Raw genomic sequence first — 12,245 nt, 5'->3', positions numbered from 1 at the left:
CTTTGCCCTGTTCCTGTGGCACAAGGGGGGCTGCACATCTGATACATGTAGGGGACAATGATGGCATTAAATCTGGTGTTAGCCATAATCTTTTCTGTCAACATGCCTTACACTGACTGGAATGGCTCTAGGAGCTCTTGCATCCAGCATAGATTAGAGCAGACATGAGATTGCCCTACTTTACACAAAGGGGATGAGAAGACCTCGCACTGCCTCCAGGACCGAGGAAGTGTAAAAGTGGCTTTCAGCCTGCCCCATTGGGTTCTCAGCCAAGAATAGCTCAGACAGACTCAAGAATTGGGCTGTATATGTATAAAAAGTACCAGAAGGAATAATTGCTTTTTGGGCTGACCAGAATTAGAGGGGAGTCAGGACTAACCGATTGCCCAGACTTGTCTAGAATAAGGTTCTGGGAGGATTTGATATCTGTGGGATGGATGTCAGGATTAAGCAGTTATGAGAGTGGTAAGGGTGAAAACATGTTCCTAAATCTTCGTAAGATAAGTCAGAACAGCAAGGGATCTGGACCATCTGATCTAGTCCCCAAGACAAGCCAGTAGGAAGGAGATTGTCAGTGAAGATAAAACCTCAAATGTGGAGGTTTTTTTACAGTGAGATAACTAATGCATGATATCTTGCTGTAAACTCCTAAGCAGAAACAAGGCAGTTGTTTTTGCTGTGAAATAGCTAGGCGAGATCAGCACTATAATCCCATCCGTGGTTGACCTCATCTAGGTTGCCTCATGGTAAAACTACAATCTCTGTCGCCACTAAGAGTTTTACAGCATGATAGCTAACACACAGGAGTTATCCTTGCAGTAAAAACACCTTTTTTTGTCTGAGAATACACAGCCTGAGACTGGGCATCTGTGGAGTGGGATTAGTTCTGCAGCTGGTTGTTTTTCTTTCAGGCCATCACATGGATGATTATAACCCTTCATTATCAAACTGAGCACAGTTTGCTCAGTGCAGCATCTTGCGGGGTGGAACACATTGATGTTAAAGCGTATGTTGTTTGTGTGTGTTTGCTCTCTAAATTAGGAGGAATTACTCCATCCTAAGTGGAACTTTAAAAGTTAGCAGAAAACATTCTGATGGACTTGAAAATTAAGAAAATGTTCCTTGCAAACATTTAAAGATTTATTTGGCAGAGCATATTTATGAATCATGTACCACATGAGAATCATCCTAATCTAGTCACAACCTCATATAAAAGGAGATGCTTTTGTTGCATTTTATGCATGTTCAATCACTTTGGGTTGTGTATATGTACAAAATACTGTTAATTTTATCAAGTTTTTATAGAACCATTATGGGACTGTGGTTTTTCTTCACATGAAAAGTAGCAAACTGACTAAAGAGTTTAATGTTCTAACGCATTCTCACTCAAACTGAGATTGCCATGTAGTTGTTAGTATGTCTGCCAAAGAGCTGCCAAATGCTGAAACAGATCAGCAGTCAAATTAATGGGTCAACACCATTATATTTATATAAAATGACATATTAATTTTTAGAGACTGGTAGGATTATAAATGTCCATAAAATGGTTTTGTGGTATTCTGACTTCTACAAATTGGGCTACTTACTTTTGTTCTCTGTTGTAAACATGGGCCCCTCAGGGCAGTTACTTCCCTAAGAAAGTGACATAAGTTATGACCATCTAAATGTGGTGTTACAGTTTTTTTTTCATCCTTCCAAATAGAAGTTTTTAATATTAAAACAATCATCCCAAGCCCATAGAAGAAGCTCCTTATGCTACATTCATTCATCAGACTGCAGGTTGCTCCTTTTGGGTTATGTAAACTAGTGGTCTGATTAATGCCCAGATTTGTAGAGAAGCACTCAGGAGGAGAGAAGAAACAAGAAGCGTTGACGGCCCTCCTACTCCTGTACTGCAACCACGCTGAAGCTAGATACACTCTGTACAATGAATGCTCCAGACTATTGTCTAGCTCTTCTGGAGAAACAGTGGAGTATATGTTGTACCCTGCAGGAAGATGGTACTTTGGCCATGTTCCCTCTCAGCTGCCAAAGGCACTGTATTATATAAATATTAAAATACTGTTATCTCATATGGCACATGTTTAATTGATATTGCTGACTTATTGGGAGGTCTGAATTGGAAATTAAATAATTTAGCCTAACAGTGATTGGTAATTCCTGCTGCTTTTATAGTACAGTAGTTACATAAATTCTGATTAATGGGAATGCATTTAGCTAGTGCCAAGCAGTTAAACAGTGTAACCAGGTGTCATAAGCATAAAGTGTAAACCCTTGCTTTTTTTATTCACAAATTGCCAATAAAAATTAAGGGATATGTTTTGTGGGTACTTGGGGGGTTAAGTCAAGTGTGGCTGGGATAGGTTGTCCTTGATCAAGCCAACAATAGAACAGTTGAAACAGAATTACAATTTCTCTCCACAGTACTCATTTTACTGAGGTGCGCACTTCAAAGTCTGCTTCAAACCACTTGCACTGTTGTTCAAACAAAGTCTATCTCTTTCAGTGTAGAAGAGGGAAAGAGTAGATGTGATGTGACAGTAAAGTTCTACCGTTAACTTTTGCCTTTCTGATTTGCTTGCAAGTTCTTAAAAAAAAAAAAGTTGACTTATCTTGTATCTTGTTATGAAATACATTTAACGTGACCAGAAATATACAGAACTGTCCATTTGACAAGAATATAAAATACTACATATGTGAGATTTAGAAGCTGACATTGCTGAATGAATCTTAACTGCTGCATTCCCTGACTTTATTTTCCCTGCAAATTTAAGTTTGCATTAATGCATATTGTCTTATTTTATAGTATAAGAAAAGTAGGAGTAACATACTACAGTGGAGTCAACTTAAGTGAATATTTAAGGTCTTAATCCTACTCTCACTGAAGTTAATGGCAGAATTTCTATTGATGTCAATAGAAGCGGGACTGGGCCCTAAAAGAACAACTTTTGATTGATTGTAATATGTGTGACAGGTTTCTACTGGAGAAATTAAAATAATAAGACATGAATATTATGTAATACTCTAGGTATCTGGGAATTAACTCGCTTTTATATTTCAGTTGTTTGGATGGCTCTTTGGCAAAATTCAGCCCAAAACATTGGTCTTTGCTATTTTAGCAATAATGGCAATAGAGGGATCAGCAAACCTTCAGAATCAGTGGAACATCATGGGAGAATTTAGCAATTTGCCACAGGAAGAACTTTTAGAATGGATAAAATCTAGTACAAGACAAGGTAAACTATTTAGTTGTGTGTGATGATATCCTTATTTGAGCTGTAATTGAAGCAATTTTTAACAATAATCTGTCAAAATGCAGTCAGTCAGGAGCAGTTAAATCTTATTAGATGCTGGAATTGAATCAAGATTAAGCCAATTAAAATGCTAACTGCATTTTTCAAAATATTATTGTGCTATTACACGATATGGTTTTTGACACACATTAAATTAAACACATTTTTTAACTAACATATTTGGAATGCTGGGATACATTGCTTGTATTTCACTTGGCTTTAAGTGAGAATCCTCTGTTCTGCAAGTGGCAGACATGTATTCCACTCAGGTATGCACGTAGCCAGTGCACCAAAGCCAGAGAATTTTTCCTAGAGGTAACTGTAGGTGCTGCACTTGTGTCCTCTGGCCCCTTAGCTCCTTCTCAGGCTATTTAAAGGCGGTGCCCCCTGACCCCCATCAGTTCCTTCTCACCATGCATGGCTAGAGTTGGAGCAATCAGTGTGATAGTTTACTTCAAGCTTCTTTATCTCACTCTTTCTGGGATTTTATTGTTGATATCCAGCTCCAATCGGTCAGTATCTCACTGCATGGTTAGATCAGGAGGAGCACTGTTCCACAGCTGTTCAACAGGTTCAGCTTAGTAGTAGAAAGTCCTTTCAAATTCCATTGTAGCCAGATTCATGAAAGGGGTCACTTGTCTCTTTCCATTGGTAAAGGAAGTGATTCATCAATGGGACCTTAGCACTATATTGATTGCCCTCATGGGTTTTCCATTTGAGCCCCAGACAACTTGTTTTTTGTCTTTTTTATGCCAAAAGACAGTGTTTCATGTGACCATCACTACTTCAACGAGGTCCCAAGTGATATCAGTTGCATTTCTCGGTGATATTTTAATACTGGACCTTTGCAGGGCTGCTATTTGGTCTTCCATCCATAACTTTAAAAAACATCACATACTATGCAAATTTGGGGAAGGCAGTCTTGCAGTTGCTCTCAGAATAGACTGTGAGCCACATGTCCTGATACTGCTTGTCAGTCACCTAAGTGAAATACATGTCTACACCCACTCAAAGAAAGGACAGTTATTTTACATATACTGTTAATCATAGTTAATCATAGATTATTAGGATTGGAAGGGACCTCCAGAGATCATCTAGTCCAACCCCCTGCTCAAAGCAGGACCAGTCCCCAAATGGCCCCCTCAAGGATTGAACTCTGTTCTTTGAGATGTGGGTGCAGACATGTATTTTATGACACACCTTCTGGTAACTCTACACAGAAGCCTCAATTGTTCTTCGAGTGATTGCTCATATCCATTCCAGGTAGGTGTACGTGCCGCGCGTGCATGTCTGCCGGAAACTTTTTACCCTAGCAACTCCAGTGGGCCGGCAGGTCGCCTCCTAGAGTGGCGGCAGTATGGCACCAGATATATACCCCTGCCGGCCCGCCCGCTTCTCAGTTCCTTCTTACCGCCGTGTCGGTTGCTGGAACTGTGGAGTGCGGCTTGCTGACCTCCACGTCCCTATCTCTCCTGTTCTTGTTCGTCGTTTTTAGTTGTAAATAGTTCTTAGTTAAGTAGTAGATAGACTGTTAGCATAGTAGTTAGTTAGAATCTTGTAAATAGTTATCTAACACCGCTTGCGGGTGGGCCGTTGCCCTCCCCGGCACCCGGCACCGGGCCCATGCCTGGCTCACCGGGTTTCAAGCAGTGCTCGGCGTGCAAGAAGCCGATGCCTACGAGCGATCCCCACGATGCGTGCCTTAAGTGCCTGGGGGAATCGCACATTAGCGACAAGTGCCGCATTTGCAAGGCTTTTAAGCCTCGCGCTAAGAAGGAGAGAGACCAAAGACTTCGCGCTTTCCTTATGGAAGAGGCTCTGTCTCCGGCACCGGCGGCGCAGTCAGCCAGTTCTACTCCGGCACCGGCAAGACTCCCCGGCACCGACCATCTCCGGCACCGGGAGCAGACTCATGTCCCTCGGCGTCTGCAACACCATCCAGGCAGGTCCGAGTGGAGCGCCCGGCACCTACCCTGGCCGCAGCACCGCCTACAGGACTGCTGTCGACTCCGGGCCCGGAAGGTCTGTCGAGTCCAGCCCCTCCTAGCTCCCCCTTAAGATCAGGGGTCGAGCTACGGGTACCATCTACGGCGGAGACCTTTGCCTCGGCTCGGGACTTTATCGCATTGACGGAGCCATCTCAGCCTCAGCCGGCACCCCCGGGACGGGTAACCTCCAGGGGTAAGCCGATGCTTCGAGCGCTGTCTCCCGAGTCCCGGCACCGATCACCCCGGAGGCGTGAACGCTCGCGCTCGGGTCGCCGCTCGGAATCCCGGCACCGTTCTCCCAGGCGGTACCGGTCGTACTCGCGGCACCGATCGCCATCTGCACGGTCCCGGTCGGGCTCGTCTCACCGCCGGCACAGAGACTCCAGGAACCGTTCACCTCGGCGTTCAGCTCCCCGGTCGACCTCTCGGCACCGCGCCGGTGGCAGGTCCCGGTCTCCGCTGCCGTCCCGGCACCGCGCTCATCGAAGGTCGCGGTCCCGCTCCCGGCACCGACATTGCTCCCGATCCCGATCCGGATCTCGGCACTGGTCATCACGCCGTTCCCGGTCCCGATCCCGGCACCGATGTAGGTCGCTGCACCGGGCCTCGGCACCGAGGGGAGCGTCGGTCTCGGCGCACAGAGCTGTATACCAACCAAGCTCAGCGCCTCCGTGGTCTTCTAGGGAGCCATCAGTCTCTTCCCAGACTGACAGCGCCTATGCCATGGGACAGGACAGACACTCGGCCCTGTTCCAGGACCCTCCACCACAAGAGCGAGGGCCTCAACAGTGGGGGTTTTGGACCCCATAGGCGTATTCCCAAGCCCAGGGTCCGCAACACGTTACCCCCCGCCCTATGGGGGAACGCAGACCACCGGAGGCGACGGTATCTAGACCTCCTCATTCCCGGGAAGCAGACAGCAGGTCCGGTCACCGGGACCCAGAGCTCCCTCCAGAAACGAAGGTGCAGCCCCACACGGAACCCCCCGTGCACACTTTGTTGCCGGGGGTTTCCTCGTCCTCTTATCCGGATGAGGCAGTGGCGGGTACCTCATCCTCCAGTCCTCCCCCACTGGATCTTAGGGCACACCAAGACCTCCTCCGCCGGGTGGCACAGAACCTGAACTTGCAAGCGGAGGAGGTGTCTGAAATTGAGGACCCGGTGGTGAGCATCCTTTCCGCGGACGCGCCCACCAGAGTGGCCCTGCCCTTTATAAAGACAATCCAGGCCAACGCCACTAACATCTGGCAGTCACTGGCCTCCATCCCTCCGACCGCTCGAAGGGTGGAACGAAAGTACATGGCCCCCTCGAAGGGCTATGAATATCTATATGTTCACCCGACACCCTGCTCGTTGGTGGTCCAGTCGGTGAATGACAGGGAGCGCCACGGACAAGAGGCCCCAGCGCCCAAGTCGAAGGAGGCGAGACGAATGGACCTCCTGGGCCGCAAGGTCTATTCGCAGGGGCGCTACAGCTCCGGGTCTCAAACCAGCAGGCCCTCCTCAGCTGCTACTCCTTCAACTCGTGGGTAGCGGCGGGGAAGTTCGCAGAGCTCTTGCCTCAGGACGCCCGCCAGGAATTTTCCACCATCCTGGACGAGGGCAAGAAAGTAGCAAGAACATCGCTACAGGCCTCCCTTGATGCTGCCGACTCGGCCGCTCGGACCCTAGCCTCGGGACTCACGATGCGCCGAATTTCTTGGCTGCAGATCTCTGGCCTTCCACTGGAGCTCCAACATACAATCCAGGACCTCCCCTTTGAAGGCCAGGGCCTATTTTCGGATAAAACAGACCCTAGACTAAAAGACCTCAAGGACAACAGGGTCATAATATGGTCGCTGGGCATGCATACACCGGTGACACAGCGCAGGCCATTCCGGCAGCAGAACCAGCAGCAGCAGCGGCGGCCGTACCCTCAGTTCCGCCCACAGCAGGACCTCTCTAGGCGCCGAGGCAGGAACAACCGCCGCAGGCAGTCTGGTGGTCAAACGGGGCAGAACCAAGGCTCCGCCAAGGCCCCTCCAGGGCCTAAGCCTTCATTTTGAAGGTGCTCCCGAGGGCGCAGGACCAGTTTCCCCTCCGGATCCCTCCCCACAGTTTTCCAACTGCCTTTCTTTTTTCCTCCCGGTGTGGACCCGAATAACGTCGGACCGTTGGGTCTTGCGTACGGTGCAGGCCAGTTATCGCCTCCAGTTTTCTTCGCCTCCACCCTCCCACCCACCATCCCCGTCCCTCTTCAGGGACCCCTCTCACGAGCAATTCTTCCGTCAGGAGGTGCACGCGCTCCTTGTCAAGGGAGCCATAGAGGCAGTTCCGCAAAATGAGAAGGGCAAGGGGTTTTATTCCCGTTACTTTCTAATCCCCAAGTCCAAGGGCGGCCTCAGGCCCATCCTCGACCTGCGGGAACTCAACAAGTATATCGTGAAGTTGAAGTTCTGCATGGTATCCCTTGGAACCATCATCCCATCCCTGGATCCCGGAGACTGGTACGCCGCCCTCGATATGCAGGACGCTTACTTTCACATCTCCATTGCCCCCCAACACAGGCGTTTCCTCCGCTTTGTGGTCGACCGCCAACATTATCAATTTGCAGTCCTTCCGTTTGGCCTCTCTACGGCCCCGAGGGTGTTTACAAAATGCATGGCAGTCGTTGTCGCACACCTTCGACGTTGCCGCATTCACGTCTTCCCCTACCTGGACGACTGGCTGATCTGAGGCACATCGGAGCTGCAGGTCTGCAACCATGTCGACAGGATCAGCACCCTCTTTGCGGCCTTGGGCCTCATCATCAATGTGGACAAGTCTACTCTGCTCCCCATGCAGCGGATAGAGTTCATCGGGGCCGTTCTGGACTCTACCCTGGCCAGGGCCTTGCTACCCTTGCCCAGGTTCCAGTCGTTGTCGGCCATCATTCTACGTTTGCAGGCGGCCCCGCTGACCTCTCTACGAACATGTCTGGCCCTTCTAGGCCACATGGCAGCCTGTACGTTCGTAACGGCATATGCCCGACTCCGCATGAGGCCTCTTCAATCATGGCTCATTGCGCAGTATCGGCCGGCCAGACATTCGTTGGACACAGTCGTCACCGTTCCTCAGCGGGTGCTGGACTCTCTTCGATGGTGGCTGGACCAGTCCGTAGTCTGTGCGGGGCTCCTGTTCCATCCACCCCAACCTTCAGCATCCCTGACCACGGACGCCTCAGATCTGGGCTGGGGGGTACACGGCGGCACCCAGAGAACTCAGGGCTTGTGGACACCTCAAGAGATCAACCTCCATATCAACATATGAGAGTTGAGAGCGGTCCGCCTTGCTTGTCAAGCGTTTGTCCATCTCCTTCAAGGTCGTTGTGTCGCGGTGTTCACCGACAACACGACGACCATGTTTTACATCAACAAGCAGGGTGGCACCAGGTCCTCTCCCCTGTGTCTTGAGGCCATGCGTCTCTGGGAGTTCTGCATAGCCCATTCGGTTCACCTTTCCGCCTCCTATCTCCCGGGAGTGCGGAACACTCTAGCGGATCGGCTGAGCAGATCCTTCCATTCGCACTAGTGGTCCCTCCGTCCGGACGTCGCCCTCTCACTCTTCCAGAGGTGGGGTCGTCCCCGGATGGACCTCTTCGCGTCCAGGCAGAACAGGAAGTGTCGAGCATTCTGGTCCTTCCAGGGTCGGGAACCAGGGTCTCTAGCAGATGCATTCCTGATCCCATGGACAGCCCACTTGTATTACGCATTCCCTCCCGTTCCGCTGATGCACAGGGTTCTCCTCAAGGTGCGCAGAGACAGAGCCCGAGTGATTCTCATAGCTCCAGCATGGGCCAGACAGCATTGGTACCCCATGTTGCTGGACCTCTCAGTGGCCAATCCGGTTACCCTACCCCTTCATCGGGACCTGATCACTCAGGACCATGGCAGGCTCTGTCACCTGGACCTTCCATCTCTACACCTTACGGCATGGCTCCTGCGTGGTTGACAGGCTCCGAGTTGCGCTGTTCTACCCCGGTTCGGGAGGTTCTCATGGGCAGTAGAAAGCCTTCCACCAGGGCTACTTACTCAGCTAAGTGGAGGTGTTTCTCCTGCTGGTGTTCAGAGAAAGCTCTTCGCCCTATGGAGACTCCCGTCACCACTCTTTTAGATTACATCTGGTCCCTCAAGACCCAGGGTCTGGCGTTGTCGTCCCTCCGGGTCCACCTAGCGGCCATCTCCGCGTTTCATCCTGGAATGGACGGATGTTCTGTCTTCTCCCACCCTATGGTGGCGAGATTCCTGAAGGGACTGGAGCGGCTCTATCCACAAATCCACCCTCCGGCCCCTTCATGGGACCTCAACCTGGTCCTATCTTGGCTCATGGGCCCTCCATTCGAGCCATTAGCTACTTGCTCCCTGCTCTACCTCTCGTGGAAGACCGCCTTCCTAGTGGCCATTACCTCAGCTAGACGAGTGTCAGAGCTGAGGGCCCTCACAGTGGACCCACCGTATACCGTCTTCCATAAAGACAAGGTACAACTGAGGCCTCACCCTGCCTTTCTTCCCAAGGTGGTCTCAGCTTTCTATGTTAACCAAGAGATTTTCCTCCCAGTCTTTTTCCCAAAGCCCCATTCGTCCCGCAGGGAGCAACAGCTCCACTCACTAGATGTCCGTCGGGCGCTAGCATTTTATCTGGACAGGACCAAACCCTTCCGCAAGTCCCTCCAGTTATTTGTGGCGGTAGCGGACCGGGTCAAGGGGCTGCTGATTTCCTCCCAGAGGCTATCTTCCTGGGTTACCTCCTGCATCAGGACCTGCTACGACCTGGCCCATGTTCCGACGGGCTGCGTGACTGCTCACTCCACCAGAGCACAGGCATCATCGCTGGCTTTCCTTGCCCGCGTGCCAATCCAAGAGATTTGTAGGACGGCGACCTGGTCATCGGTCCACACATTCGCTTCCCATTACGTCCTGGTTCAGCAGTCCAGAGATGATGCAGCCTTTGGCTCTGCAGTACTCCAGGCCGCGACCTCTCACTCCGACCTCACTGCCTAGGTAAGGCTTGGGAATCACCTACCTGGAATGGATATGAACAATCACTCGAAGAGGAAAAGACGGTTACTCACCTTTGTAACTGTTGTTCTTCGAGATGTGTTGCTCATATCCATTCCACACCTGCCCTCCTTCCCCACTGTCGGAATAGCCGGCAAGAAGGAACTGAGGAGCGGGCGGGCCGGCAGGGGTATATATGTGGTGCCATACTGGCGCCACTCTAGGAGGCGACCTGCCGGCCCACTGGAGTTGCTAGGGTAAAAAGTTTCCGGCAGACGTGCACGCGTGGCGCGTACACCTACCTGGAATGAATATGAGCAACACATCTCGAAGAACAACAGTTACAAAGGTGAGTAACCGTCTTTTCTTGATGTTTGGTGTGAAGGGACTGAGAGGGAGGTTGGGGCCGCACTGCCCTTAAATAGCTTAGGGAGGGACTAAGGAGCTAGAGGATGTGTATGTCGCGTCTATGGGTACTGCTAGGCAAAGTTCTCTGGCTTAGCGTACTGGGTGCATGTCTGTACCAACATCTCAAAGAACAACAGTTACAGTACAAGTTAGTAACCATCTTGTATGCCTTTTTTCTTGAAGACAATCACATTTTGGCTAAAATCTTGGTATAATTCTATTCAGAAGAAAAAGATTCCCAAAGGAAAGTTCAATATTTGTCTCAAAAGTTTCTCCTGAAATATGATGAATATTTTTTTAAATGCTTGTGTTCTTAAGTGCAACAGCATTCATGTACTTGGGTGCTTATCATCACAAATAAATAGTTAGTTTTGAAAGTCGTTGGCCTTTGTCTTTTGAGCATCTCTTCACAGGCTATTTGAACCAAGCTTTCAGAGCAATTATATTTAAGGATTTTTATTTTTTTTATTAAGTGCAACATTCTCTCCTTCCTTACATTTATTCTGTTGAATTGTCCTAGAACTATGCTGGTTTGGCTATCTGAAACTGAAAATCTTTTCTCCCCTTTTTTGTTATCCTTACTTTAAATAAGTCTTTCATTATATATTTCAGATGCTGTTTTTGCAGGAGCAATGCCTACAATGGCAAGTGTCAAGTTGTCTGCCCTTCGACCTATTGTAAATCATCCCCATTATGAAGATGCAGGGCTGAGGTAAATTTCGAAGTTCAGTTTTATTCCTCTAACTATTTTAGCCTTGTGATGTACAATAGTAATGATCATCATGTTGTCTAGCACAATTTTTTTTAAATCCATGAAGTTCTAGACCATATTTTTATTTGAGTAATCAACATTGTTTTAAAATAGTCATCAACAAGTTGAAGGACAATAGTCCATTGTGGGATAGAAGTAGTAGAGACACGGTAATGGTTCAGACTTAAGGCTGGTTGTCATAAACAGATAGCTAAGGGTTAATGTCTCTTTCACCTGAAACACCTGACCAGAGAACCAATCAGGAAACCGGATTTTTTCAACTTTGGGTGGAGGGAAGTTTGTGTAAGAGGTCTTTTGTCTGTCTGCCTGTTTCCTCTGAGCTTTGGAGAAGTAGTTCTATTTTCTAGTCTTCTGTTTCTAAGTGTAAGGACAAAGAGATCAGATAGTAAGTTCTATGGTTTCTTTTCTTTGGTATTTGCATGAATATAAGTGCTGAAATGCTTTGATTTGTATTCTTTTTGAATAAGGCTGTTTATTCAATATTCTTTTAAGAAATTGACCCTGTGTTGTATCATCTTAATACAGAGAGAACATTTGTATTTTTTCTTTCTTTTTTATATAAAGCTTTCTTTTAAGACCTGTTGGAGTTTTTCTTTACTTCAGGGAAATTGAGTCTGTACTCACCAGGGAATTGGTGGGAGGAAGAAATCAAGGGGAGAGCTGTGGGTTGGATTGCTAGCCTGATTTGGCATTTCCTCTGGGTGAAGAGGAAAGTGCTTTTGTTCCAGGATTGGGAACGGAGAGGGGGAATCACTCTGCGTAGTTTCAC

At 48.7% G+C, this 12,245-nt stretch overlaps 1 protein-coding gene across 5 annotated transcripts in view; it reads left to right on the top strand.

Annotated features, from left to right (window-relative positions):
- DPY19L1 (dpy-19 like C-mannosyltransferase 1) overlaps positions 1–12,245 on the top strand; it is a 102,579-nt gene that overhangs the window by 78,566 nt on the left and 11,768 nt on the right. For 4 of the 5 annotated variants that reach the window (XM_030551348.1, XM_030551346.1, XM_030551347.1 and 1 more), the window contains 2 exons: positions 3,062–3,236; positions 11,317–11,416. In XM_030551348.1, the coding sequence (XP_030407208.1) occupies positions 3,062–3,236; positions 11,317–11,416 (275 nt within the window). Of the gene's footprint in view, positions 1–3,061; positions 3,237–11,316; positions 11,417–12,245 lie in introns of those variants that run through there. The other variant, XR_003998885.1, reaches the window with a different exon arrangement.

Source organism: Gopherus evgoodei, chromosome 2, assembly GCF_007399415.2.
Source record: "Gopherus evgoodei ecotype Sinaloan lineage chromosome 2, rGopEvg1_v1.p, whole genome shotgun sequence".
In the NCBI taxonomy this organism is placed as follows: Eukaryota; Metazoa; Chordata; order Testudines; family Testudinidae; genus Gopherus; species Gopherus evgoodei.
This window is presented reverse-complemented; position numbering and strand designations above follow the sequence as displayed.